The 24037-nt window shown below is 55.3% G+C and overlaps 2 protein-coding genes across 5 annotated transcripts; one reads left to right on the forward strand and one right to left on the reverse strand.

Annotated features, from left to right (window-relative positions):
* Positions 1-260: 260 nt before the first annotated feature.
* On the reverse strand, positions 261-19846 carry DUOX2 (dual oxidase 2). 4 transcript variants are annotated; one of them, XM_032343579.1, is made up of 34 exons: positions 19745-19846; positions 19001-19084; positions 18667-18756; positions 18242-18406; positions 17493-17680; positions 17151-17352; positions 16831-16997; positions 16366-16426; positions 16118-16214; positions 15603-15693; positions 15223-15325; positions 14475-14638; positions 13694-13869; positions 13348-13466; positions 12849-12986; positions 12515-12628; positions 12120-12322; positions 11629-11814; positions 10987-11212; positions 10814-10907; positions 8789-8970; positions 8161-8230; positions 7673-7756; positions 6985-7169; positions 6610-6840; positions 6326-6425; positions 5564-5613; positions 5177-5304; positions 4768-4921; positions 3132-3364; positions 2732-2890; positions 2247-2402; positions 2011-2139; positions 261-1704 (listed from the first exon to the last, which is right to left on the reverse strand). In XM_032343579.1, the coding sequence occupies exons 2-34, from the start codon at positions 19068-19070 to the stop codon at positions 1582-1584; spliced, it is 4638 nt and encodes a 1545-aa protein (XP_032199470.1). In that variant the 5' UTR covers positions 19071-19084; positions 19745-19846; the 3' UTR covers positions 261-1581. The 4 variants fall into 4 exon arrangements, with proteins under 4 accessions (XP_032199470.1, XP_032199471.1, XP_032199472.1 ...); XM_032343580.1 differs by lacking the exon at positions 19745-19846 and adding an exon at positions 19583-19734; XM_032343581.1 differs by lacking the exons at positions 18667-18756; positions 19001-19084; positions 19745-19846 and adding an exon at positions 18501-18655.
* DUOXA2 (dual oxidase maturation factor 2) lies at positions 17328-23736 on the forward strand. Its single transcript, XM_032343588.1, has 7 exons — positions 17328-17371; positions 20255-20427; positions 21536-21593; positions 21859-21993; positions 22265-22478; positions 22770-22984; positions 23353-23736. The coding sequence occupies exons 2-7, from the start codon at positions 20281-20283 to the stop codon at positions 23544-23546; spliced, it is 963 nt and encodes a 320-aa protein (XP_032199479.1). The 5' UTR covers positions 17328-17371; positions 20255-20280; the 3' UTR covers positions 23547-23736.
* Positions 23737-24037: the final 301 nt, after the last annotated feature.

Genomic DNA, 24037 nt, shown 5'->3' on the forward strand with positions numbered 1-24037 from the left:
ATTCTGGTCTCTGATCCAGCATTCTTCCACTTTTGCCAGAGAGATTCTTCAATATAGAAGGTTGGGAGCCAAAGGCATTTGGCCTGGAAGAAGAGGTTGGGTGGGACCAAGGAAGAGAGGAGCCTGGGGCAGGCATGTGGAGATGGACAGAAATTCTCCCTCCCACATGTTGGTTGGAGACTCCATGATCCAGGAACTCCATTACTAGATATATACCCAAGAAGAATGAGTGCACTAGGTCCAACAAAGACAGGTACGAGAATGTTCACTGACGCTTTATTGAGAATTATAAAAAACTAGAAACAACCCAAATGTCCATCAGTGGAAGGAAGGATAAACATTTTGGTACATCTCTATAACAGAATACAACTCAGCAATGAAAATGAATATACTACTAATAACACACAATATGGATGAATCACAAAGACATTCTGCTTAGTCAAAGAAGCCAGTTTCCAAAGGATACATTCAGTATGACCAAAACTAATCTGGAGTGACAAGAATCACATCAGTGGTTGCTTCCACTGGTTGGGGGAGACTGACTGGAAAGGGTACAAGGAAGTTCCTGGGGTAATGGAAATGTCATATGTCTTGACTTGAGTAGTGTTACCACATGTACATGTAACTTTAAGATTTTTATCCTTTGATGTATGAAAATTATACTTCAATTTATATTTAAAAAACTAAAGCTTTTTAGGAAAGGTTCAGTTACAGAAGGAAAAGCAAGGTCTCAAAGAGCCCAGTGTGGAAGTGACATCCCAGGCTGCCTCCTGTGGAGGAGTTGCCTGGGACTGAGGTGTTTCTGAGGACAGGAGACCTTTGGTGGTTGTACAGGGAGAGCCCTGGGCAAACCAGGACAGCTGGTCACCCCGCTCCTGTGGAAGTAGGGAACTAAAAGGGAGTTCTCAGCATCTGGCAGACAGGCTAGACTACCTTGGTCTCAGAGCCCAGAGGTTGTTCCATAAGCTCAAAGAGGGGCCACAGAAAGATCACAGCCGCAGGCATTACTAGTTGACCATGGGAACATCAGGACTAGGGAGCCATGTTTGTTCTTTGAGCTCTCTTTAGGGGCAAGAAGGGGTTGTGGGTGGAGCTGGAGGGACAAGGCCTCAGAAACTGAATAGAGGCAGTTTGACTGTCCAGGTTCTAAGCATCATGGCTTCTGAGATAGGCTCTGAGGTGAGTCTCACTTAGCTCTCTCTTCACATCAGATATCCCCACCCCATCGTCCCTTAAATGCTTCGGTCAGGAAAATACCAAAGAAACACGCTGATTTTGTGCAAGGAAAACAGAGACATGGGGACCTATCAGAGGCAAACCCTATTGTATCTCTTCACCTCTACAGATGTTACAAGGCAGGGGCTGTCCCCACACTGCTTTTGTTTGCCATAACCTGCTGTGACTTGAGCTGGAGGGGTCTTTTCTACCTTCTCAGATAGGGCCATGAGGGAGGGGCTCATCCAGCTTTCTAGCTGAGGCCTGAGGTGGATTCTGACAAAGAAGCTGCCGGTAGGGCTGGTCCACAGAGGGGAAACAGGAACCAGGAAGTTCTCAGAGGTTCTCCAGAGTTCTCAGATGTTCTCAGAAGTTCTCATAGTGGTGCACGAAATGGGCCTGGTCCTGCCTGTTGATGAGCTGACAGGCCTTCTCTACATTCTTGGTCATTCCTGGAGGGCCACAGCTGAACACTCCAATCTTTGGTACCTGTCAAGTGTGTTGAGGGGAATGGTTGCAGAGAGGAGAGGCCTGAAAGCTTAAGATGCTCACCCTGGGAAGAAGCCGCTTCTCAAGCTTGCTGGAATGACCAGCGAACTGACCCCCAGCCCGAAGCGGGAGGCTTGAGCTGGGGACAGCAGGGGGTTGGGCTTGAAGCCTTCCTCCAACTCTTGATCCTATCCTGGGGCTGGCATGGGGTGGTGCTCCACTCAGATTACATCTGTAGGGTGCTTGAGGGCAGGATATCCTGGCAGGGGAGGGCCAGGGTCCCAGGACAGGTGAGGTGGGACTGACCTGAGGGTGGACCTCCTGCAGGGACTTAAAGAAGGGCTCGAATGGGGGGCGGCCGAAGTGGGTGATGGAGCGCAGGCCCGTGAACAGACTCCGGTTCAGCACCTTCTGGAAGTGTCGCTCACAGATGTACTGGGAGAGGGAGTAGAGGAGGAAGGGCGCCGCCAAACGGAGCCAGAGTTAACTCTTAGTCTAGATGGTGGCCCACCTAGCTGCCCTGACTGCCAGCCCTGCCCTACCAGCATGGTGGTCCTGAGGTCAAACTTCTCGGCCAGCTGGGTGATGTAGATGTGCACGGACACCAGGTCCTGGCAGTCATTCTCCTCCACCTCCCGGATGATGTCAGCCAGCCACTCAAACTGCCGCTGGGTTCGTGTCACCCAGATGAAGTAGATCTGGGGACACATGGCGGGAGCTCAGGATTTGGCTCCAGTCACGGTTCCTCTACTCCAGATGCCTTCACCAAAGAGGCCAGAAAACCTCTGACCGCCCACAGACACCAAACGTTGGCAGCCCCACAGGCTTTTAATCAACAAATCCCATTAGAGGCCCTTCTGTCTATACCTCCTACCCTCCCTCAAATGTTGAGCACATGGACAACAGCATATGAATGACCCCAGCAGAACGGTGTCTAGAAGCTGAGGGCTTTTCCTCTTATTGTTCTGCTGTGACGTGGGGCCACAATCAGGCAGTCTGTCCCCTTCAAAGGATGGGAAAGAGATACCTTTTTACAGAGCATTTGACTGCCCAAGGATGACTTGAAGACCAGGTCTTTGAGGATGGAGGCAAAGGGGGTGACCCCAATGCCCCCTCCCACCAGTACTGACACCTCAAACTTATGCCATTCCTGGTGGCCCTCTCCAAATGGCCCATCGAGGTACAGCTGCAAGAAGAGTAGGTTGGAGTTAAGCTCCACCACCACAATAGTTCTGAAGCTAGAGGAGGGAGGCAGGGAAAGGCAGGTATGTTTATAGAGTGAGGTGAAAGGGGGTACCAAGGCATTACCTGGAAAGACCGGTCTCTGGATTGGGGGAGGGGAGGGATGCTGGGGAGCCTAGGGCTGCAGGGCAAGGCCTGCTAAGGGGATGTGGGGTGGGTAGCTCATCTGGCCTGGGTCTGGTCACCTTTGGGTATTTGGTGCAGCCATCTCCTGTTGGAGGTGAGTAGATCTCCCTGAGCCGAGTGGTCCAGGGTCCTGCTGCCCGGATGTGCAGGCTGAGCGTGTCCTCGTGGGGTGCAGAAGTCAATGTGAAGGGGTGGTACTCAGTGGTCCCCAGAGCCAGACAGGCAATCCGCACCCACTGTCCTGACTTGTACTCAAAGCCTTGGGGCCTCTGGAACTGCAGGTGGGTTACTCCTGGGGGTCATGGGCAGGCAAGGGCAGGGATCAGAAAGCTTGCTCCTAGTACCTGAGGACAGGCAGATAACCCTGTCTTCTCCACACACCTGAGGCACAGGGAGTGGGCATATATGGTCTGAACAAGTGGAGTTCCTGGGGGTGGGAGTTGGAGGATCCCCTTCTCTCTTTCCTGGGTAACCCAAGAGCTGAGTTTCTCTGCTCCTGGTTCCAGCTCTCGCCTCCCCTCCACTCCTTATTCCAACGAAAGGCCCAGGCCCTATATCACTGTCCTGAATATCGACCTACATGTCAGGAGACCTCGAGGTCCCCAAGGACCATCTCAGTGTTTACCAAACCTCTACCATTTGAGAATTACCTTTGTGATGGGCCATTTCTTTCTTTTTTTTTTTTTTTTTAAGATTTTATTTATTTATTTGACAGAGAACACAAGTAGGCAGAGAGGCAGGCAGAGAGAGAGGAGGAAGCAGGCTCCCTGCTGAGCAGAGAGCCCAATGTGGGACTCGATCCCAGGACCCTGAGATCATGACCTGAGCCGGAGGCAGCGGCTTAACCCACTGAGCCACCCAGGCGCCCTGTGATGGGCCATTTCTGCACACCTCTGCACTATTGTTTCCCCAACACTTTTCTTTAAATTGACCTACTTTTTCAATTTGATTTACCTTGACAAACTTCAGCTCACTAAGACAGGTGGAAAACCAGTACCATGTGTTCTGAATAGAAGGCAGCACATTTTATCAGATTTTAGCTGGATACTATTTGGTACCTGACTGTGGCTGAGCTTCAGGCCTGTTCTCTCTTTGTTAAAAAAGTTGATTAAAAAAAAAACAGTTGAGTTGCGAGTACTGGAGAGTACAAAGGTTATACTAACACCATGCTAAGCTTTTGTCCTTGAGTAATCTTAATTGACATAAAGTTGAAATTAGGTTAATTTTCTTACTTGGTCCTGAAGATTATATGGTCCCACAATACCTACAATCATCTGCCAGCCTCTACAGTGATGTGAATCCCCACCTTGGTCAACACAGACTCTTGAAATGTTGTTGAAATGCCAGTTGCTCTTCTCTGAATGGGGGGGGGGGTTATTTGTGGAGAAGGGAGGAGTATATATGGATCCCCAAGGTGCACTCGGGCCATACACAAGGGGTGTGGGCTCTGTGTTGTCCTTAAACCTCTCTGTATGAACCTCCAGCTGCCTCTTCTCATGGTTACTTCTTGTTTGCAAGTCCTCCTGGGGGCAAGCATAGCCCTTTCTGGGGCTCCGTTTATATCAGGAAAGGCACGGGTTCCCCAAGGGGCTCTAAGAAACCTCAATGGTGGTCTGGAGGCCTAGGGAGCTGTCTCCACATATCCCTAGAGTTGACTTCTACTGCTCCCCCCCGGGGTCAGGCCGGGCCTGGTACCTGAAGGCAGCAGCTCTGCCTTCACGACGCCGATCTCCACCTTTTTCCTGCTCAGGCTCACCAGCTTGTCTCCCACATAGATCAGTGCCGGGACCAGGAAGTAGATATGGAAACGGGGCAGCTGGATCAGGCCAAAGCTGCCATGGATAATGATCTGGAGAAAAGGCCATTTAGTACAACTCAGGCCCAGCCAGGCGCCCCCACACTCTGCACTCCCCTTGCCCAGACACTTCCTGCTTGGGCCATCGGCCTGGGTTGGGTCAATGAAGCCAGTATAGACTTCACAGACTGGGGTCTCTGATCTCAGGGTCTCACTCTGAGATCTTGGGTCCAGTTCAGCCAGCTCCCTATCCCTCATGAGGGCTCATCCCTGCCCTGTGGCCTGGGCCCGCCCAGAGGAAGCCCTCACCAGCACGTAGAGCAGGATATAGAGGTGGTGGGTCAGCCAGAAGCCCCGGAAGCTGCGGCGCCGGAAGTGGTGGGAGGCAAAGACATACATGATGGCCAGGACCAGGAGCAGCAGCACCCCCGTCATACCTGGGAGCAGGGGAAGAGGGCCAGAGAATGCTCTCAGGACCTCCGCATGGGCTGAGAATACAACAGAGCATGTCCCCATTCTGCCCTCCTTTTCTGACCTCCCACACCCCCAGAACAGCTTAACTGTAGCTGGGGCCTGTCCTGGAGACGAGAAAGAAACCATGACCACTACAAACAAGGAGGTACTCATGGGAAGAGGAAGTCAAGCAGAGATCCTCAGCTAGAACCCCTAGACCCCACATACAGCCCCACTCCCTACCTGGGACCGTCTGGAAGAACCACCAGTAGAACTTTTGGGGAAGCTGGGACCTGTGGGACAAAGGCATATGGAGCTTCTGGCTGGGGCAGGATGGCCACCCCCTACCAACTGTCACCATGTGATGCTGCTCCCACCAGCACTGACGGCTGAGCTTCCTGGACCTCCACCACTCAGATGGCTAGGGGTCCATCCAAGGAACATGGCACCCAACCTCCCACAGGTCTACCCTCTGCTCTCTTGGCCATTCTTCCTCCTGTGTTATCTTGAACTCTCCTACCACAGCTGATATTTGCTTCCTTGAGTGCTTGGTTCATATTCTGTAAGCTCCGTGGGGGCGAGGGTGGGGCTCTGCTCTGCTCATTGCTCTAATCCCTATGCTCAAACAATGTCAGGCACGTAGTAAAGACTCAGTAAGTATTTGCTGAATGAGTGTGTGAATTTGGCCTGCCTGTTCTCTGCACCTGGATGGGCCCATAAGATGTGCTCCATAGGTGTTTGCCCAGTGAATGGAGGATAGGCTAAGAGGCCATGCTCTATGCCAGGCACACACGGGAAAGGGTCTCTGATTCATCTCCTGAACACCTTTCCCAGATAATTAAGGCCAGCTTCCTTCCATGGCAAGGAAGTCACTTTCAGCTTCCCCAGAAGGCTTCTCACCCTCATTCAAAGACAGAGCAGAGTGTCCATGGCCATCTCTTGCTTTTCCATTATGCCCTTTGGCCTGCCCAAATGTCCCAAGGGGGAACCCTCCCCAGAACTGACCCATCGTTCACAAATACGTTGGGAAACATGCAGGCCAGCAGGCTGAGGGGACTGACTGAGAAGATGAAGACATTGACCGCGTGGCCAGCACTGTGCAAAACTGAGAGAGACCCCATTCAAGATGCCACCCAGGCCCGACCCTACCTCCCACCCTGAGGGACAGAGGACGCCCAGAGGGACATATGGGGGGATGAGTAGATCCAGTCTCCTCACTATTTCCCCCACAGGTAGACCCAGGGGGTTGCAGAAATAGGGGTGGGAGAGGGGGCCCAGGAGCCACGGACTGGCCAGGACAACAGCAGCCATGGCAATCCAGCGGTGGAAGTCCACGGCGGCGTCAAAGGGCACATAGCGGTGGAGGAAGGTCTCTCGCAGGAAGGTGATGAGGTTGCGGCACATGGTGAGCAGGATGTAAGAGAACATGAAGGAGATGCTGGCGGCTGTGCCCCGGGAAAGGATGATGCCCACAAAGGTGGTCTCCGCAATGCCTGAGGGCGGCGAGGCAAAGGCGTAATCTGGGGAGGGAGCAAGGGGTGGATCAGCACGGCCCAGAGGTTGGGGGCCCGGGCCTGAGTTGGCACACCCGGGCTCCGGTGGAAAGAGCCCCCAGAAGACTCTCCATGTCTCCCTTCCCACTGCCCGCAGCCCAGAGCTCTTACAGTAAGCGCGCTCTGCAAACAGGCCCGCACAGATGGCTGAGAAGACCGCCACACACACGATGTGCCGCCGATAGTTTTCCACGAAGCGCTTGTACTGCCGAAGCTTCTGGGCCAGGAGGCCCCTCTGCATCTTCTCCTTCAGCGCCTCCGTGTACAGCCGGGGAGTGGACCCTGCCACCCTGCAGCTGTGGGAGGCACTGGTCATGAGACCCGGGGGCCCTAGCATCCCCTGAATGCTACCCCATGAAGAAGACCTGGCAGGGTTAGGAGGGGCCAGAACAGATGAAGGAAACAGCACCTGGTGAGCAGACCCCAACTTGTACCTCTCATCTGTATTTGCTCCATCTACGCCCACTCTTCTGTCTCCCCATTACTCCACCTCATCTCCCTCTGTCCGACTGTCCTTCCCTCTTGCTAGTCCCTGCACAGGCCTTGCAGCTGTGTCCAAAGCAGGCAGGAGCCAAAAGACCCCCTATTGCCATCTCAGTCTTGCCTCTGCGTGCCAGGCCCTATGACTGAAGATGAGGGTGCAGAGCTTGGAAGATGTCAAAGAATCACTGACTATGTGTCCCACCAGTCAGGGAATAAGACATATGACCTTGTGTGTTCAGGAGGAGTAGGCCAGGCCCAGAGACTCTGAGGCTTCTCCCCATGTTTCCTTGGGCTTGATGTTCTGGAAAATACTCACTTTTTGCCAAACCTCTTCTTCAGCCCAGGGCCTCTGAGCTCTGAGGCTTCTGAGGGAGGGAGTTCCCGTTTCTGGGAGCAGGAGCTGAGAAATGGAAAACGGGGCTTGTTCTCTCCTTGTCTTTGCAGCCAGGAGAAGAACCACCAGATCAGAACTTCAGAAGATGGGGATGGATCCTGGTGCCCATGGGCTGCCCACAGAACCTGCCCATAAAACTGGTCAGAGAGAAGCCAGGCAGGAGAGGCAGGGCAGAATGAACGAATATGATCTGGTCTTCTGTTTTAGAAGATTCTGTCCTGGAGTGGCAGGGAGAGAGCCAGGCTCCTGAGCCACATGAGATGTGGGAAGCAGTGGAATTTGGGCCAGGATCGATCGTGGACTAAGAGCTACTTTCAGAGGGCAAATATCTGGTCCCAGGGACTGACGCAGCCGGTCCTCCTTCCTTCACTTCTCTTCAGGGGACCTGCCGATACCCCATTCCTGCTCACCGTTCCCCAGGAGTCCGAGTGATGAATGAGACGCGACAGCTGATGTTTGGTTTAAAGATGTCACCAACGCCTGAAGTGAAGAACAAGAGTCTGGACAGCTCCCCCACCAGGGCAGAAGCATAGGAGACTGCCCCCAACCCTGCCACCCCACTTCTCTAGGAAGGCTGCCACAGCACTTGCCAGTGACTTTGTCATATTCTCATCTCTTGTTCCAGCTTTGTTCCGCTCACTGCCCACACTGAGCACCCATTGTGCACAGGGGCAGTCACTGCTCGGCGAGGTAGTGACTTGGTACTTTTGGGAAAGGGGACCACTGCAGGCAGATGCAACCCTGCATCTTTTGTATAAAGAAAATAATGCCTCTTCCTTTGACTAGGTGTATCCCAGGCAGTGCCCATGAGCTCAGTGAGTGGCATGTAGGCTGGATTTCAGCCCACCCCCTGACCTCTCAGTAGGCATCTTTGTCCAGTGCACAAATGGTACAGCTGTACGTGACACCCTTGATGACAAGTGTTTGGCTCTATACCAGGCACAAAAGACTTGGGAAGACATACAACCCAGGTCCTATCCACTCTCATGTTGAAGGAACACCCCTCCATGACTCCTACAACTTCTTACATACACACACCTCCACCTCTGACACAGAGCTGCGTGCGGCGGAGCTCGCTGTCATGGTCCCGCAGCATGAAATGGAAGTCCTCCCACGTCAGCTCCTCCTTATCCTGGAAGCCAGACTCCCGGAACATGGACTCCACCACCTCTGTCAGCTGGGCCTTGGATAGGCAGTTGTTGGAGATCTCAATGAAGGACCTTGGGGGAAGAGGAGAGACAGAGTAGCCTGTCATCCAGCAAGGTCAGGTTCAGGCAGGAGCAGGGTGGGGCGGGCCCCAGATTATCTCATGTGGTTACCAATGACCCAGGAAATGGCACTGAGAAGGTGTTCATCTAGCCTGCAGCTGACGTGAAGCTGGGTGGGGCGGCCAAGGGTTTGAAATTGAAAGCGACCTTGACCAATTACGGAAGGCAGCCCTCAAATGAGAGGGCATTGAAAGTTGGGATAATTGTCCATTTAGTGTAGGGACATGTCCAGATGGGCCACGGGCTTCTCACGTGACAGGCTCTCTGCCCACTCTCTTGCATTAATGCATCCCATGCTGCCGCTGGCCTCCCCCTTTCACAGTCCAGTGAGGGCACAGATGGCCCGGGTGTGGGGGGAGGAGATGTAGCTACAATGGTTGCCGCTTCCTTGTGCCAACACCCTAGGGCCCATGCAGGAGAGTCTCCACACCCCATCTGATAGCACCCAGACTGGCAGATGCGGTGGCCACACTCTTTTTATAGGCTGAGCTTTGGGACACAAACCAACCAACCGTGCACATTTGTGTGAGTCCAACAGAAGACGTCTGTGCACATGGCCCAGCAAACACATTTCAAAAATGCATCATCCAAGCGAGACTGAGCAGGATTCATAACTGGGTAGGAGGAGATGGTGGTTGCTCAGCCCTAGGGGACAGGGACCCTCTCCTGGATTCCCTAGAGTCTCACCCAGGCCTGGGTCTGCGATGGCACCCCCAGTGAGGGATGGACTGAAATCAGCTTCACCCTTGCCTTTTAAAGATTGATTGATTGATTGATTGACTAGAAAGAGAGAGAGAGAGCGCAGAGGTGGGGGGGAGGGGCAGGAGGAGATGGAGGGAGAGAATCTCAAGCAGGCTCCAGGCTGAGCACGGACCCAATGCCGGGCTAGATCCCACAACCCTGAGATCACGACCACTTAACTGATTCAGCCACCCAGGCAGCTTCACCCCAGCCTTTTAGACGCTCATGCCCAATTGTGGAGATCTGGGGTGCAAGAGGGATGCAGCAGTTCAGGGAAATGCTGAAGGCAATGGAAAGGTAGAAAAGGTAAAAGACTCCACACAATTTTATGCATTCTATTTATTAATTTGTTCACTTATTCCATGTGATCCAGGTAAGTTTGTATTTAATACCTGCCAATCACAGTGAAGAAGAGGTGGATTCGGTGGGAAATAAAAGAGAAATCAGACCCTTGTCCTTACGGAGCTGAAGGGGGCTGTGTAACCGGAACAGTGTTTTTTAGAATAAGAAGTCCATGCACCCAAAACTGGTCTTTATCATCACACCCTAACCAGAAATAGCTTATGCAAGAAGAAGAAAGAGGATTGGAATATAGAGGAACTTTCTATGTTTCTCCTCCTGTATGTCACGGTGATTAATACAGGAAGAATGACCAAGCTCATCTTGGTCGTTATTTCACAGGGCAAAGCACAGTGTTATGTACAGTGGACAAGGGTTTATAAAGGTCCAAAGGCATCCAAAAGGGGGCTGATAGACTTTTGTTATTGGTCATATTGGTTTGGCTGTTGTTGCTTGTTTATCTGTCTGTTTGTTTTTAACTAGGGAGGGAGAATTTTCTGGCTGGTACAGACAGCACAGATAACAGACCCTCCTAGAGGCAGGGGCCTGGCCAGATAAACTTCTTATGAAGCTAGATGCTCTTTGAGTCTAGGAGGATGCAGCTAAGCCACCTTTCAGTACAGATGGTCACATACCCTCCTCACCCACCCTCTGATTTGACATTCCCTGTCTCAAATAGCAGGGAGTCTCAGAACTGGAAGGGCCCACACCATACCGCATCATGGTGAAGAACTCATCCTTGGAGAGGAAGCCATTTGCGTCAAGGTCATACATGGTGAACATCAGGCGGGACTTGTCCTCTGGAGAGCCTTCGAAGAGAAAGAGGGATGCAGGTCACCTCTGCGCTGAAAGACTGCAGGTTCCTGGAATGGCCCACCTTCCCCCTACCTTTCATGAAGACCACCAGGATGTCCAGAAACTCCCGGAAGGACAGGTAGCCATTGCCATCTTTGTCGGCCAGGGAGAACATGGACTCCACAAACATGTCCTGGGGCTTGAGGCCCAGGGACTCGGCAAACTCAGCTCTGCTCAGCTCGCAAGTCAGGGCCTCCCGTACTTTCTGGGATGAGTCCAGGGGCAGGGTCCCTGCATCTGCCTGGTCAATGTCCAGCACCTGCCCCCGGGCAGCAGCAGAGGGAGGGAGAGAGAAGGAGGTGAGGCCTGGGTTGGGTGCAGTTCAGTGACCCTTTCCATCTCCCCAAAGTCCAATTCAGAAAGGGTGAGCCCGGTGGCTACTCCCGGTCCTTAGATACACTTCTGACTTGGGCCTTGGCTCTCCTGTTGAGGGGGTGACTCCAATTTCTAGCAGCCAGCCCATTTTCTCCCTGGACCCAAAATCCAGGAGATTTACACAGTAAGGAATGGTGCTAGCTGGGTGTGGTGGGGTTGGCGGGTCAGGCAGGGAGTGAGTGGCAAAGCTACGATTCAGTCAAGGCTGACTGTCCCCAGCCCACAGACCAGAAGCTTAGTTCACCCCAGGTAAGATCCTGTCCAGCCATGTCCCGTCTCCAAAAGACACAGCCATGGCACCTGGGCAAACAGGTGTCTGAAGAAGATCTCCAGGATGCGGCCCCGCTGCTGCTTGGTCACAGCCCTCCTGAACAACTCTTTCTCTCTCATCTCAGCCACGTCAAGGCCTAGAGCCCACTGCGCACAGAAGTCCCGCAGGTGCTTCACGAAGGTGCCCCGCTCCTCGTCAGAGTTAAACAGCAGCACCTGGTGGGGAGGAAACCCGCTCAGTGCTTGGAGCTCCAGCTCTGGCTCAGCCTCCCCTCAAAAGGACCTTGAGTTCAGGGAAGACAAGAAAAGTTGTCCCCTGCCCACTCCCTCCATCCAGGCTGGAACCAGATGAGTGGCCTAAGGGGGTCAGAGGGAGGGTCACGTGGAGTGCCGGGTCTGCCTCTCCCCAGCACTGCCTTCACAGGGAAGCTCTGTAGCTGAGGAGAGGGTGAGTTGACAGGACTCGCTCTGAGAGGGGAGACTGGTGAGCATTCCAGGTAGGGGAAGCAGGACAGCCATACCAAGTCATACTCCTTGGGGATCTTGAGCAGTAGGGTGCGACGTCCGTGGTCGCCGGAAAGGATGAGGTTGACCTGCTGCGGGGACCGCAACTGGACCGTGCGAAGCACAGAGAGCCGCCTGTCCAGGACCTGCAGGCGCCTGTCTGGGAGCAGCTGGATGGTGATGGGATAGCTCTTCTCCCTGGGGCCCGGCCACTCCATCGCTGGGGAAAGGACAGTTGGGCAGAGCGGTTCAGCAGAGGTAGATACCCAAGCCCTGACCTCAAGCAAATTCCACTCTATCAGTCTGAGCAGGCACGCCAAAGCCTGGCTTTCTCCCCATATCTGTAACCTGGTTTTTCTCCCGGGGCTCCCTATATGGTCCCCAGCTCCTCCTCCCCTCAGCCCCATCTTACCTGGCACACCATCTTTGGCTGTTTCTTTCTTCACACTCTCTTTGCCTTTCTTCTGTAGCCTCTTGCACTCTCGGCTCCGGAAATGGGCCACCACACCAGAGATAAGCAGACTCACTGGAAGAGATCAGAAAGAGCCTGTGGAGAGGGGAACCCCTTGCCTGCAGCTTCACTGAGGGTTCTGCTGCTGCCCCTCCCTCACACGGTCCTCTGAGCCGGGCTTTGACAGTGGCAAGGAGCTCATGCCACAGACCAGCAGGTTATGAGGGGCAGGGACAGCCAGCGGGTGCAGGGGTGGCCAGGGGAAGAAAAGTGGGTGAGCATGTGGAGAGCTCACCTAGCGGAAGACAGCAGAGAGCCACAATGGTAATGCCAAACCCAGGACCACTGCCCTCGAAGTAGTCCAGTATGGTCAGGGGCACACAATGGGGCAGGCCTTGGGTTGTGAGTTGCCGAGGCTGAGGGCAGGGGGCACCTGAGGGAAAGGACACAGAAGACCTCAAAGTCAGCATCTCCCTTAGGGCCAGGGACGACTCCTCTTTCTCCTGTAAAGAACTAGGTACAATTCCCCTTCCAGGCCCACCTCTCTAGGGCTCGTTCTCCTCAAAAAGTTCCCTTCCATATCCTATTCTCAGCACCCACCGCAGCCTGACCACAGAGTGCAGCCTGCAAACTAGTCCAGTCCTACTAGGAGAGGCAGCCTAATGCAGGCTTCCCAGCACCACAACAAACAGGCTGCCTGGCACCTGCTTCCCTGGACAGGACCAAGTGCTCCTGTCCCCCATCCTTGGTCCTCTCGCTGGTTGCCATTCGCTATGTTCTCCCAGGCCACCCACCGTCCTGCCAGATAAAGACGTTGGGCTGCAGGGCACTGGGGTCCACGTTGGTAACAGCCACCAGCACATCCCAAAGGGTGGTGTTTCTGATTTCTGCGATTTCCTCTTTGGAGAACAGCCTAAGTTGGAGAGAGTCAGGAATTGCTGGAATGGGAAGGGGCTGCCAGCCTCCAGCAATCTGGGACCCAGGGCCTTAGATGAGGGAAGAGACCCAGAAGGGCTGAGGAGGAGGAGGAGGAAGGCCAGCTGGGAATCAAGGGCCCACATCAGCCACTGACATTACACGCAGGCGGCCTGGGGCCCAGGCCAAGGTGAAGTCTGAGGAAGGGACCCAGGCAGGCCTTACCCATTCCCGGTGTTCTCAAACCAGTAACGGTCGCCATCCCGCAGCCGCACAAACTGGTCGAGGACAATGGTGCTGAAGAGGGGCCCAGGGTCCCCATGGCTCTCCAGGAGCCCCCCAGGGAGCAGCTCCAGCCGGGACAGGTCCTGGTTGTACAGGGCAGCTGTGGCCTCCAGCACCTGGGCACCATGGGAGGTGAGGAGTGTGTGTGTCCCCGTTTGTGTGTGTGTTTGTGCACGCCCATGTGCATGTTAGGGAGAGCACTCGCTGATGCTCCCTCCTTCAAACACAGGACTCCGTCAGCTGCCTATCTTGCTGCTCAGTCCCGAGGGGGTCTCCTCTTCCTAGGCAGTCCCCCTCAGGAGTGGCAAGTCCGATGGGAGGACCAGTGTGTCCCTGCCCAGGCTAAGACCACCATTAAGTGCCTGAGGACCATATTCTCTGACCACCAGTGCCCAGACTATCTGGTCCCAGTGATGAGCAGCTTCAAGGTCACCTAATTCATTCCTGCAGGAGGGAGCCTGCAGAAATAGGACACTGGCACCCAACCCAGGCCACCCTGCAGGAGTGGTACAGTGTAGTGGTGAGGAATGTACTCTGGAGTTGGCTGGCTGAATTTAAATCCTGTCTCTAGGACTGACTTAGCAACTATGTCATTGGTAAGATAAGGATGATGAAAGTATCTATCCTATAGCATTTTTTATATAGATTAAATGAGTTACATGTATACAGGTCTTAAATTAAGAAAGTTTTAGCTCCTATTGCCATCATTACTATTTCTCACCTGGGGGTCTACACTGGGGTTGATGTGACTCCAGTTCTGTGGGGTATCCAACCCCAAAGCCATCAGGGCTTGGGTATAGCTGGGCAATCCCATATCTCGGCCACGTTGGATACTGCTGGCCACGTAGTCTGTGCGGGAGAACTTGCCAGGACCAGGCCAGTAGTCTGAGAAGGAGAGACACAAGGCTATAGGGCTGAATCGTCCTGACCCTTCTTCGCCCAGCAACCTTACATTAGGCTGTTGGCACTACCTGTCCCTGGCACACTCCCCACATGTGACCTGTGCCAATATCAGCCTTGCCTCTATGTGGGGCTCTCCCTAACATACACATGGGCATGCACAATGTTATCATGTGTGATCAAGGGCAATTTTTCTGGCAAGAATCTTCCCCTGGGACTCAAGACTGTTTTAATCACCAAGCAGTATATTCTCTGTTCTTTACCTCCTCAACCTCAAGACAGGACTGGATGAAAATCTTTAGAGACCTAAGCACCAAGGAGATTGTGCTGTCACCCCTCCCCCCAACATATTCAGACACAGGTTAATTTAGAATGAAAAACCACACTAAACTCAAATTAAGCAAAAAAAAAAAAAAAAGTTAAAAACTTTTTCTTCTAATGGCTATTTGCAGCATGTATATTTGTGCTTCTGCATTGTAGGTACCCTAGGGTCTGACTGTTGGTTCACTCAGAAGGTTCCCCAGGCTCCCGAGCCTCTGGCTCTTATCCCCTCTGGCTTCCAAGCTCACCCCTCAGATCTTCAACCACTATCCTGTCCTCCAGCTCTGAAATCTGGGAGGCCATTCCCAGTAGCAGCTGATCCACGGCTTGGGCACTGTTCAGGCTGGCATTCTGGAAAAAAAAATAATAATAACACATTCAGGATAGGCTCTTGGGCCTCTTCCCACAGCCTGGTCCCTGTCATCCTAAACCATGCAGCACCTCAGGACTGAGAGCCTTTGGCCCATCCTGACTCTTGAGCTGCTGTCTCCAGATAATTTTCTGATCATTCCTTCATCTCCTACTATCTGGAGTGCCAACACCCAAGATCTGGAATGGTTGCTTTTCCCAGCCTGTGTGCCAAAACCGACATTGACCCATCTTCCCCTGACCCAGACCCCAGGCTGACCTCCCGACGCCAGTAGCTGTTGCAGACCCTGAGAGCTGGGGAGTGGCCAAAACCCTCATTCAGGACCATCTGGAAATGACAGCTGGCATTTCTGAAATGGGGAATCAAAGATGGGATGAGAACTCAGGGGGAAAGCTGAGATGAGGTTGAATGGGGTGAGGGACTCCTAGGGGTTTGGCCAAGACTGAGGATGCAACTTCTTTGAACACAGCAGGGATGTGGCAATATGTGTGGACTGAAGGTATGGGTTGCTCTTTGTCCACCTAGAGTGGGAAGGGAAGGAGGGACCAGAGTACAAGCTGCTGGACAAATCCTGTTGTCAGCAACTAAAGCCCAGCCATTAGGAGGGGTTGTTAAGGTTGAAACTCCTACCCCAGTGTCTTATTTAGGGTTTCAAATCTGCTTCTCTTCCCCTTCAAACTGTGGAAGTGTATAAAAGTCTCCAGGTCCCTAAGGTCCTTGACCCTTTACCTCTGCCAGTGTGCTCCCTTTACCTCTGCCAGCCTCTCCCTCACCTTATGTAGACGCCAGGAGGCACCATGGTGGAGAAGAACTGCTCAGATGCTGCCAGGAACTCTGGGGAGATGCTGGGATCCAAGAAGGAACGATACCCTGCCCAATAGGGGTAAGAAGATAAATAGACTCCTTATCACATCTTGCCATCACATGCAGCCACCTGTTTTCTTTCCCCTGTATATCCTGACCAGTGTCCCTCACTGTCCCCCCATGGCAGCCCAGGTGTCTCCCCCACCAACTCATTTACCTGTATATCCTGGGGGTGTTTTCTGCAGGAAGCTGGGCAGCCACTCATACAGAGCTATGTTCTGAGGGTCAAGACAGGGCAAAAGCGAGTCAAGTGCTGGAGCAGCCATGCTGAGAGCGGTCTGAGCCCAAGGAAGGCTTAGGTGGGAGGTGAGGGCCAGGCAGGGGCAGTCAGGAGGGAGGCAACTCCAACAGGACAGGGGCAGAGGCCTGTCCCCCACTGGGAACATGGGATGGCAGTGGCCTAATAACTAATAACCACAGCCAAGTCTCGTGTATAATGGCCCTTGGCCTGCTGCTCATCTTCGGGGTCCATTCCTAGACGTTAGCTCCAGTTCTGGGGGCTGTTTGTGTGAGGATGGAGGGCTCTGCGGGGCAGCGGAGTCTCCCGCGCAGCAGCGGGCAGTGTGTGGGGCGGGGACGGGTTACCGAGCGGGGGGAGGCGGGGACGGGGCGTGTGACTGACCTGGTAGGTGGCGATGACCCTCTTGCGCGCGTGCTGGAACAGCTCCTCGTCCCCCCACTGCGGGTGCTCGCGGGCCAGCCGCTGCGCGCACAGGTTGTGGTAGCGGAACCACAGCAGGCCCAGCGCCTGCAGGAAGGGGTCGCGGTTCCCTCGCTCCGCCCCGAAGGCTGCACGCGACGCGGGGCCGCAGGGCGCCGGGGCCGCAGGGGAGGACGTGAGCGGCGGACTGACCGCCAGTGTGGCCGCCCGCATCCCGCATCCCGCAGCCCGCCCCGGCCCGCCCCGCGCCCCGGCCGCCACAGCCCGCCCCGCCGCCTCACCGTACAGCCCCCGGGGCCCGCGCTGTCCGGTGGCCGGGTCGGGCGCAGTCCACATGAGCAGGGGGCTTTGCGCGTCCCGGGGGAAGGCGGGGTCGGGCCCCGACGCCAGCTGCCCCCCGGAGAAGCTCCGCAGCGCGTCGCTCCAGGAGTGCGAGGAGCCATAGATGGCGCTGCCGTCCAGCCAGCCTGTCACCTCGTTGCTCTGCAGGGGCACGAAGACGGTGAGCCGCCAGGGTGAGCCGGGGGTGGGGGAGCGGAAGCGGGTGTGGGTGGGCGAGGGGGTGGGAGCCCCGCCCCGCCCTGTCGGGCCGCGACCCCGCGACCCAGGCCGCCTAGTCTCACCAGGTCGCGGGGATTACTGGGGCTCCGTCCGGTCTCGGGGTCCCAGCGGCTCCTCTGGAAGGGGAGGACCACGTCCCCGCGCCGGTCGGGGTCGAACACCGGGTCGCCGGGCGGGATGTGGATGTTGAGGAACTCGGCTGGGCAGCCAGGGGTCTCCACGCTCACCAGGTCGGAGAGCACGTGGTAGCCTACGGCCATGGCATACGGATGAGAATCGCCACTCACCATGGGCTCGGAGTTTCTCTAGGTTTCTCAAGACTCAAAAGACATGTTGGAGTGCAAGCTCGGCCACCGGCTCCGGGTCTTTTTTTCTAATTTTCAAAGTAGGGATATAGTACCCTCTCAAGCCACCTCATAACGTTGTTGTAAGAATCAAAATAATATAATTAATATAAGGGCTCCCCCAAATCAATTCCCGTCTTCCAACAGATCTTGCCTCCTCCTTTCACTTCGGAGGAAAGAGGATATAATCGTACGGGTAGGAGAGCGGTGGCAGGGGACTCAACTCCTAGAGCTATAAAGGAGGTCCAATGACACTCCTAGGTTTGGAGTAAGGGGTCAGAGAAAGATTAGAGAAGCAAGTATCCGTGACTCGACACTCCCAAATCCCTCGAGATAAAGAAGGGCTGGAAGAGTTGCTTAAGGCGGAGGAGGTGCCTGGGAGTCTGCGGACGGGCCGCAGGGCCCCTTTCCCCAGGCGCTGAGCTAAGTGACTGCTCACCCCCGGCGTCTTCCCACTTTGCTCTCACCAAAGAAAACCCCCAGCACCGTGCGGTTGCGGCGGGATGGCTGCCCGGCTGCGCCGCGCATGGCGGCGTCGCTGAGTCGGCGCGGGTTGGGCAGCAGCGGCTCCCCCAGAGCCTGGTAAACGCCGTCCTTGTAATTGGCTGGCATGAGGCGCTGGAGTCGGGAGCCTGTGGGAAGCAGGGAGCTGGGCTGTCAGAGCACCCCCGCCCCCTACAAGCGCACAGACTTCTCCCTACGCCTACCTCAAATCCCCATCCTCACCCTCAAGACCCTCTTCGCCGGGGTCTCCTGGCCCCAGGAGTGCGTAGTTCGCTACGCAGACAGCCGCGGGGGCGGGGAGATGGGGGGAGTCGCCCGGCGCGTTGTCTCCGCTTCTCTGCGCGTCACTAGTCATCCCCCTAACTCCTACCCAGATCACAGGACGCACCGGCAGCGCCGCGCTCGTGATGCCTCAGGTTGTTGAACCAGCCGTCATAGCGCTGCACTTCCCAGGACAGTGGGAATGAGTCCTGGCCGCCTGCAGGTCAGAGAGCGGTCCCGTCAGCGCTTCCCTCCCTACGACAGCTCCCGCTTACGGAGCGCCCCCAACTCTACCCAAGAGCCAACACCTGAGCCTCGTTGAGGCTGCGCTGGGAAATTTCCCATCCCGCGGAGCCGCGCTGCGATTTGACCGATCTTGTAGCTTGCCTCCATCTGTTTCTTCCCCCCACCCTCAGGAGGTGCAGGGTGACATCCCGAAGCTAGGGGCACCGGACACTTACCCGCTGGATCCAGGGATGCAGTCAGCAGAGCTCCCAGGAACATTACTGCCTCTGGCCTTGGGCAGAGCATGCTGACCTTGCCGCCTGGGAGGTGGGAGGTGAAAAGTGAGGGACAAGGAGCAGGTATCCCCCGTGCCTACAGCCCATATAGGGGAGGAGGTGCCTGCTGCTTTCGTTTCTGGAGCAAAGCTTTTAGAAGCATCACCAAGAACCCGCATCCACATGCCACTCTTTTCAGTACACCTGGTAGGCACTGACACTGGTCCCTGCTTTCCACCTGCTGGAAGAACTAACACTGGTTAAAGGATGCCCCTCACCCCTGCCCCAGGGCTACCAGTCCTCTGGGGTTTGTCAGTTCCAAGCAGAAATTTACATCCAGCCTGGCTGCCTTCCCCTACCCCCCAACTCCCAACCTCCAACCTCCATCCCCAAGCCCTCAGTAACTGCTTCTCCTAGAGGAGGCAGGGAAGGGAAAGCGGTTAGTGAGCTGAGAACCGGGACCTGCAGCTCCTCCTACTCCACGGTGATTGCCTGTGCATGGATAGGAGGGTTGGAAAGATCAGGCCCCAAACTCCCTCCAACCTCTGGTTTACAGCTTCTGGCTGAGGTCAGAAGTCTTTCTTCTTGGAATCTTTGCTTCTCTGCCCTCCTCCCAGGCTTCATCCTTCCAACACAGCAATACCTCTACCCCCCACCCCTCCCAGCTCTGAAGATCCTTCCGCCCAACCCCAGCAACACCCTTACCCTCTTCTGCGGATCCTTTAAGGCCAGCCGCCCTGGTGTCTACTCAGGTCAGACCAGCGCCAAATGACCACATCTGGACGGGAGGCTCGCCCTCTTACTGTGAAGGCTGGGCTCCCTCATTTGCATAGTAGCCTCCGCCTCTTATTTGCAAGATCTCTTCGGAGCTGCACCCAGCTGCCAAGCCCTGCCATCCGCCCAGCAAGCTGCCCAGGCTGCTATAAAAGGGCTCCAGGTCTTGTACCACTTTCAAACATAGAGCAAACCACAGAGCCTCGAAAGTAACTGGCTATAGCCAGTGAGAAATAATTCCTCTCTCCCGCCTACCCAACCCTGCCTGGGCCAACCCAGAGCACTTGAAGGCAGCCAGCCAGCTGCTGTGCTTCCTTAGGGGCGAGTTGAGGAGCTCAGACTTGACCAGCCCCTTAAGTCCTATCCAAGAACGCAGGAAACAGGGTAAAGAGAAGTGCGGCCCCAGGCTTGGTTGCCAGGTTTGCACTTTTCCCTCTCCAGCGGACCCAGCTTGGCCCAGTTGCAGCATGACTCTGTGGAATGGCCAGCTGCCTTTCTACCCCCAGCCCCGGCATGCCCCCGGCTTCAGCGTGCCATTGCTCATCGTCATTCTGGTGTTCTTGGCCTTGGCCGCCAGCTTCCTGCTCATCTTGCCTGGGATTCGAGGTCACTCGGTAAGCGGGCGCTAGATGCTAGGGCGTGAGGGTCATGGGCAGCTTGACTGTGAAAGACCTAGGACAGGTGCTACTGAAACAAGGGCCTCCGTGACTAGTCAGATGAAACGTTGAACCAGCGGAGCATAGGTGGAGCAGACCCAGAAGTCTGGTACAGCAGGGACCCCTCCCTGCCCAAGGACTGGGAGAGGTAGAGGCCCTGTGTAAGACATTCTAGACTGACCCTATCTGGATCATCCAAGAGGCTGCTGCGGAGAGTGGGTGCCCAGCCCAGTAATCCAGGAGCTAATGCTAGTCTTCACATGTTGCCGGAGTTTCCCCTCCTCTCCTCAGACTGTGGCTGCGCTCTAATCTCAGCCTTCAGGTGCTGACCAGTCGACCAAGAGGAGAGAAACCAGCAGCTGAGACTGATGTGCTGGGTTAAGATGCATGTGTATGCATGCTCCCATCCGAAGGACTGAGGGACTTCTTCAAAGGATTCGAAACTGTAGCAGACTGAGTACTTATCCTTTGGCAATTCCCCCAGACCTCTCCCTGCTCCCAGAACCTAAGTTGTTTTTCCAGTCTAGGAGTACGTGGCCTCCCTGAATTTTTATCTGTGTCAGTTTCCTTGGGAAACTGGTGCACCTAGGAATATCCAAGAGGCTGCATTCCTGCCTCCTCTATTTGGCAACAGGACCCTGGGGCTGCCCTCTCCTGGGGGAGGTGACCCCAGCCTGCCTGGCACTTCTGGACTCACTGAGCCTCATCATAGTAGTGACTCCAGTAGCCGGCAAGACCAGGACCAGGAGCCAGGTAGCTGGGAGAGTGAAGGTGGTGTGATAACACCAGGCAGGGAGCCAGGTTGCAGGGTGGACTGGGAAATGGGGCTAAAGAGGCAGAAGTGCACAGCTAGAAAACATCAGAAATCCAGTGGCTCCAGAGGGACTTGCACAAAAAGCAAGACTGAATTTAGCTTTAAAACATCAGGAATATAAGTGAGAAAAGAGTATGGGGCAAGAAGGGACAGTTGCAGGGTCACTAAAGCTCTAGGTGGTATGGGATCAAGGGAGGTCTTGGGGACTCTGGTGTCAGTTACCTGGCCTGACCCAGGTGTCTGTTCCTCCAGCGCTGGTTCTGGCTGGTGAGAGTTCTTCTCAGTCTGTTCATAGGCGCGGAAATTGTGGGTGAGTGTGTGGTGCCACAGATGGGGAGAGGACCTGGGGTGAGGATGGAGGTGGATGGAGGGCACCTGGGGAAAATGGAGATTTGGGGTTTGTTTGCTGCACCCTCTTTCCGTTCTTCAGCTCATTCTAGTGCCCACTCTTCTACCCTTACCATGGGTGGAATGGACTCTGCACAGTGTCCTACCTGCCATCACCACTCCCCTCATCCCATCTCCCCAATCCTCTCCCTAACCCTCCCCTCCGACACTGGTGTCTCTCCCCACAGCCGTGCACTTTAGCGCACAATGGTCAGTGGGTGGGATGAACACCAACACATCCTACAAGGCCTTCAGTGCAGCAAGAGTCAGCGCTCACGTTGGTCTCCACGTTGGCCTGGAGGGAATTAATATTACGCTCACAGGTGAGGGGGCTGGGTCAAAGTGAACTTCTGGATTGGCAGACCCCATGGCTGGGGGAGTGTGGTAGGGGCAGCTGGAGGAAATCTCAGACTCCACAGGCTGGAATAGTTTTTAGCCCTCGTGGATCCGAGTCCCCCCCCCCACCACCACCACCAACAGCTGCCAAACCCATTTCTCTCACACCTCCCCTTTCCGACACGTAGTAGCTTAGTTGCGGTGTCCCAGGTTATGCGCAGCTCCATGACCCCGGTCGCCCTCGAACTCCCGTCACAGGGACCCCAGTGCAGCAGCTGAATGAGACCATAGACTACAACGAGCACTTCAATTGGCGTCTGGGTGAGAACTATGCCGAGCAGTACTCCGAGGCCCTGGAGAAGGGGCTGCCCGATCCTGTTCTCTACTTGGCGGAGAAGTTCACGCCGAGCAGTCCCTGCGGGCTCTACCGCCAGTACCGCCTGGCGGGACACTACGGCTCCGCCACGCTGTGGTGAGCGCTGGAGGGGAAGGCACGTGGGAGGGAGGGAGTGTCGGGGCGGGGCCGGAGGATGGAGGTCTGGCTACAGCCCCACCGCTCCAGCCTCTCGGGTCGGAAAGTCTTGAGGTCCGCACAGACCGTGGAAACCCAGAGAGACCCAGCAAAGGCTGGGAGTCGGTTACTCCCCGGGAGGGTTCCCTTGCGCCTTCGCCATCCCAGCCCCGCCTTTCGTACTATGGTAGGGACACAGAGCAAGCGGGGCTGGGGGAAGCCAGCTCACTGTGCGGCGGGTCCCCTCCGCAGGGTGGCGTTCTGCTTCTGGCTCCTCTCCAACGTGCTGCTCTCCATGCCCGTCCCGCTTTACGGCGGCCTCGCTCTCCTGACCACCGGCGCCTTCACGCTCTTCTCCATCTTCGCCTTTGCCACCATCTCCAGCGTGCCTCTCTGCCCGCTCCGCCTCGGCTCCTCCATGCTCACCACTCACTACGGGGCCGCCTTTTGGGTCACCCTGGCCACCGGTGAGGACCAAGGGGATCGATTCCGGGAGGCTGGAGGTGGGGGCGGGATTTATACCGATGTGTTCGTCTCCCGTTTACAGAATGAGTTTACATATATTATCTAATTTGCTTCTCTTAATAGTTCCTAGAAACGGGCAATTATGCCCATTTTACAGATGAGGCAGGGGGCTCTGAAGGGTTGGGGGGCTTGCCCCAGTTAGCGCATGAACTCATGTATCACGTAATCCATATTAGAGGTCTTTCTGCCGTGTGTGTGTTGTGGGGGGGGGGGGGAATGCAAGGGGTGGCCCCCAAGGGTTGTAGGGGGCGGGCCAGACTCTGGCCTGGAGCCCTAACTACCCTGTTTCTTTTCGTTCGCGCCGCCGCAGGTGTCCTGTGCCTCCTCCTCGGAGGGGCGGTGGTGAGTCTCCACTACTCTCGACCCCTCGCTCTTCGCACCTTCTTGGACCTAAGTGTCAAGGACTACGGTAGCCAGGCGAAAGGGAACTTGCCTCTCATCCTGAGCAACCCACTGCATAAGCAGTTCGGAGCCCTGGACTTAACGACCAGCACTAACCTTTGAGGGGTATTCAACCTCGGACTCCTACCCAGCCTCTGCTCCCTGCTGGCCGGATAGCAATACCTGCTGGGCTCCGGTCAGGAGAGCTCCGGAGGGTCACTGCGCTGCAGGCGCGGGGAAAAGCAGGCGGCCTCAGACGTGCCGCATTCCTGCGCCCGGGGAAAGGTTTCCCAGGGTGAGATGTAAATAAATTTTTTCCTTTTTTAAAAAAATACTTGTTTCTGTTACATTCCATGGCTTTTCTAGGCTTGGGGAATATGAGTCCTCCGCAGATTTCCCCGGGTTGGAAACAGCCTGCTCCATTTTCTCTGCCTTGCCACAAGGCTCTGTGAGAGGGGCGCCCTCTATTGAGCCCAAAGGGGAACCCGCCTGAGCGAGCGTCTTCCTGAGCTGCCCCAAGGTGGATGGCAAGTAGCAGTGACCAGACAGGTCGCCTTCCGATTTAATCCCCCTCTGCTGGCTCAGCTGAATGGACTAGGAGGGAATGGCATTTC

The sequence above is a fragment of the Mustela erminea genome, chromosome 5 (genome assembly GCF_009829155.1).
Source record: "Mustela erminea isolate mMusErm1 chromosome 5, mMusErm1.Pri, whole genome shotgun sequence".
Classification (NCBI taxonomy): domain Eukaryota; kingdom Metazoa; phylum Chordata; class Mammalia; order Carnivora; family Mustelidae; genus Mustela; species Mustela erminea.

What these genes read in the sequence shown, in the direction of transcription:
- DUOXA2 (XM_032343588.1), top strand. Translation starts at nt 20,281, where the DNA reads ATGACTCTGTGGAATGGCCAGCTGCCTTTCTACCCCCAGCCCCGGCAT. An exon ending in CTGGGATTCGAGGTCACTCG is followed by an intron (nt 20,428 to 21,535) that starts GTAAGCGGGCGC and finishes CTGTTCCTCCAG; the next exon opens with CGCTGGTTCTGGCTGGTGAG. An exon ending in TTGGGTCACCCTGGCCACCG is followed by an intron (nt 22,985 to 23,352) that starts GTGAGGACCAAG and finishes GCGCCGCCGCAG; the next exon opens with GTGTCCTGTGCCTCCTCCTC.
- DUOX2 (XM_032343579.1), bottom strand. Translation starts at nt 19,070, where the DNA reads ATGCTCTGCCCAAGGCCAGAGGCAGTAATGTTCCTGGGAGCTCTGCTG. An exon ending in CGGGCCCCGGGGGCTGTACG is followed by an intron (nt 16,998 to 17,150) that starts GTGAGGCGGCGG and finishes CGTCGCGTGCAG; the next exon opens with CCTTCGGGGCGGAGCGAGGG. An exon ending in GTTCTTCCAGACGGTCCCAG is followed by an intron (nt 5,305 to 5,563) that starts GTAGGGAGTGGG and finishes CCCTGCTCCCAG; the next exon opens with GTATGACGGGGGTGCTGCTG.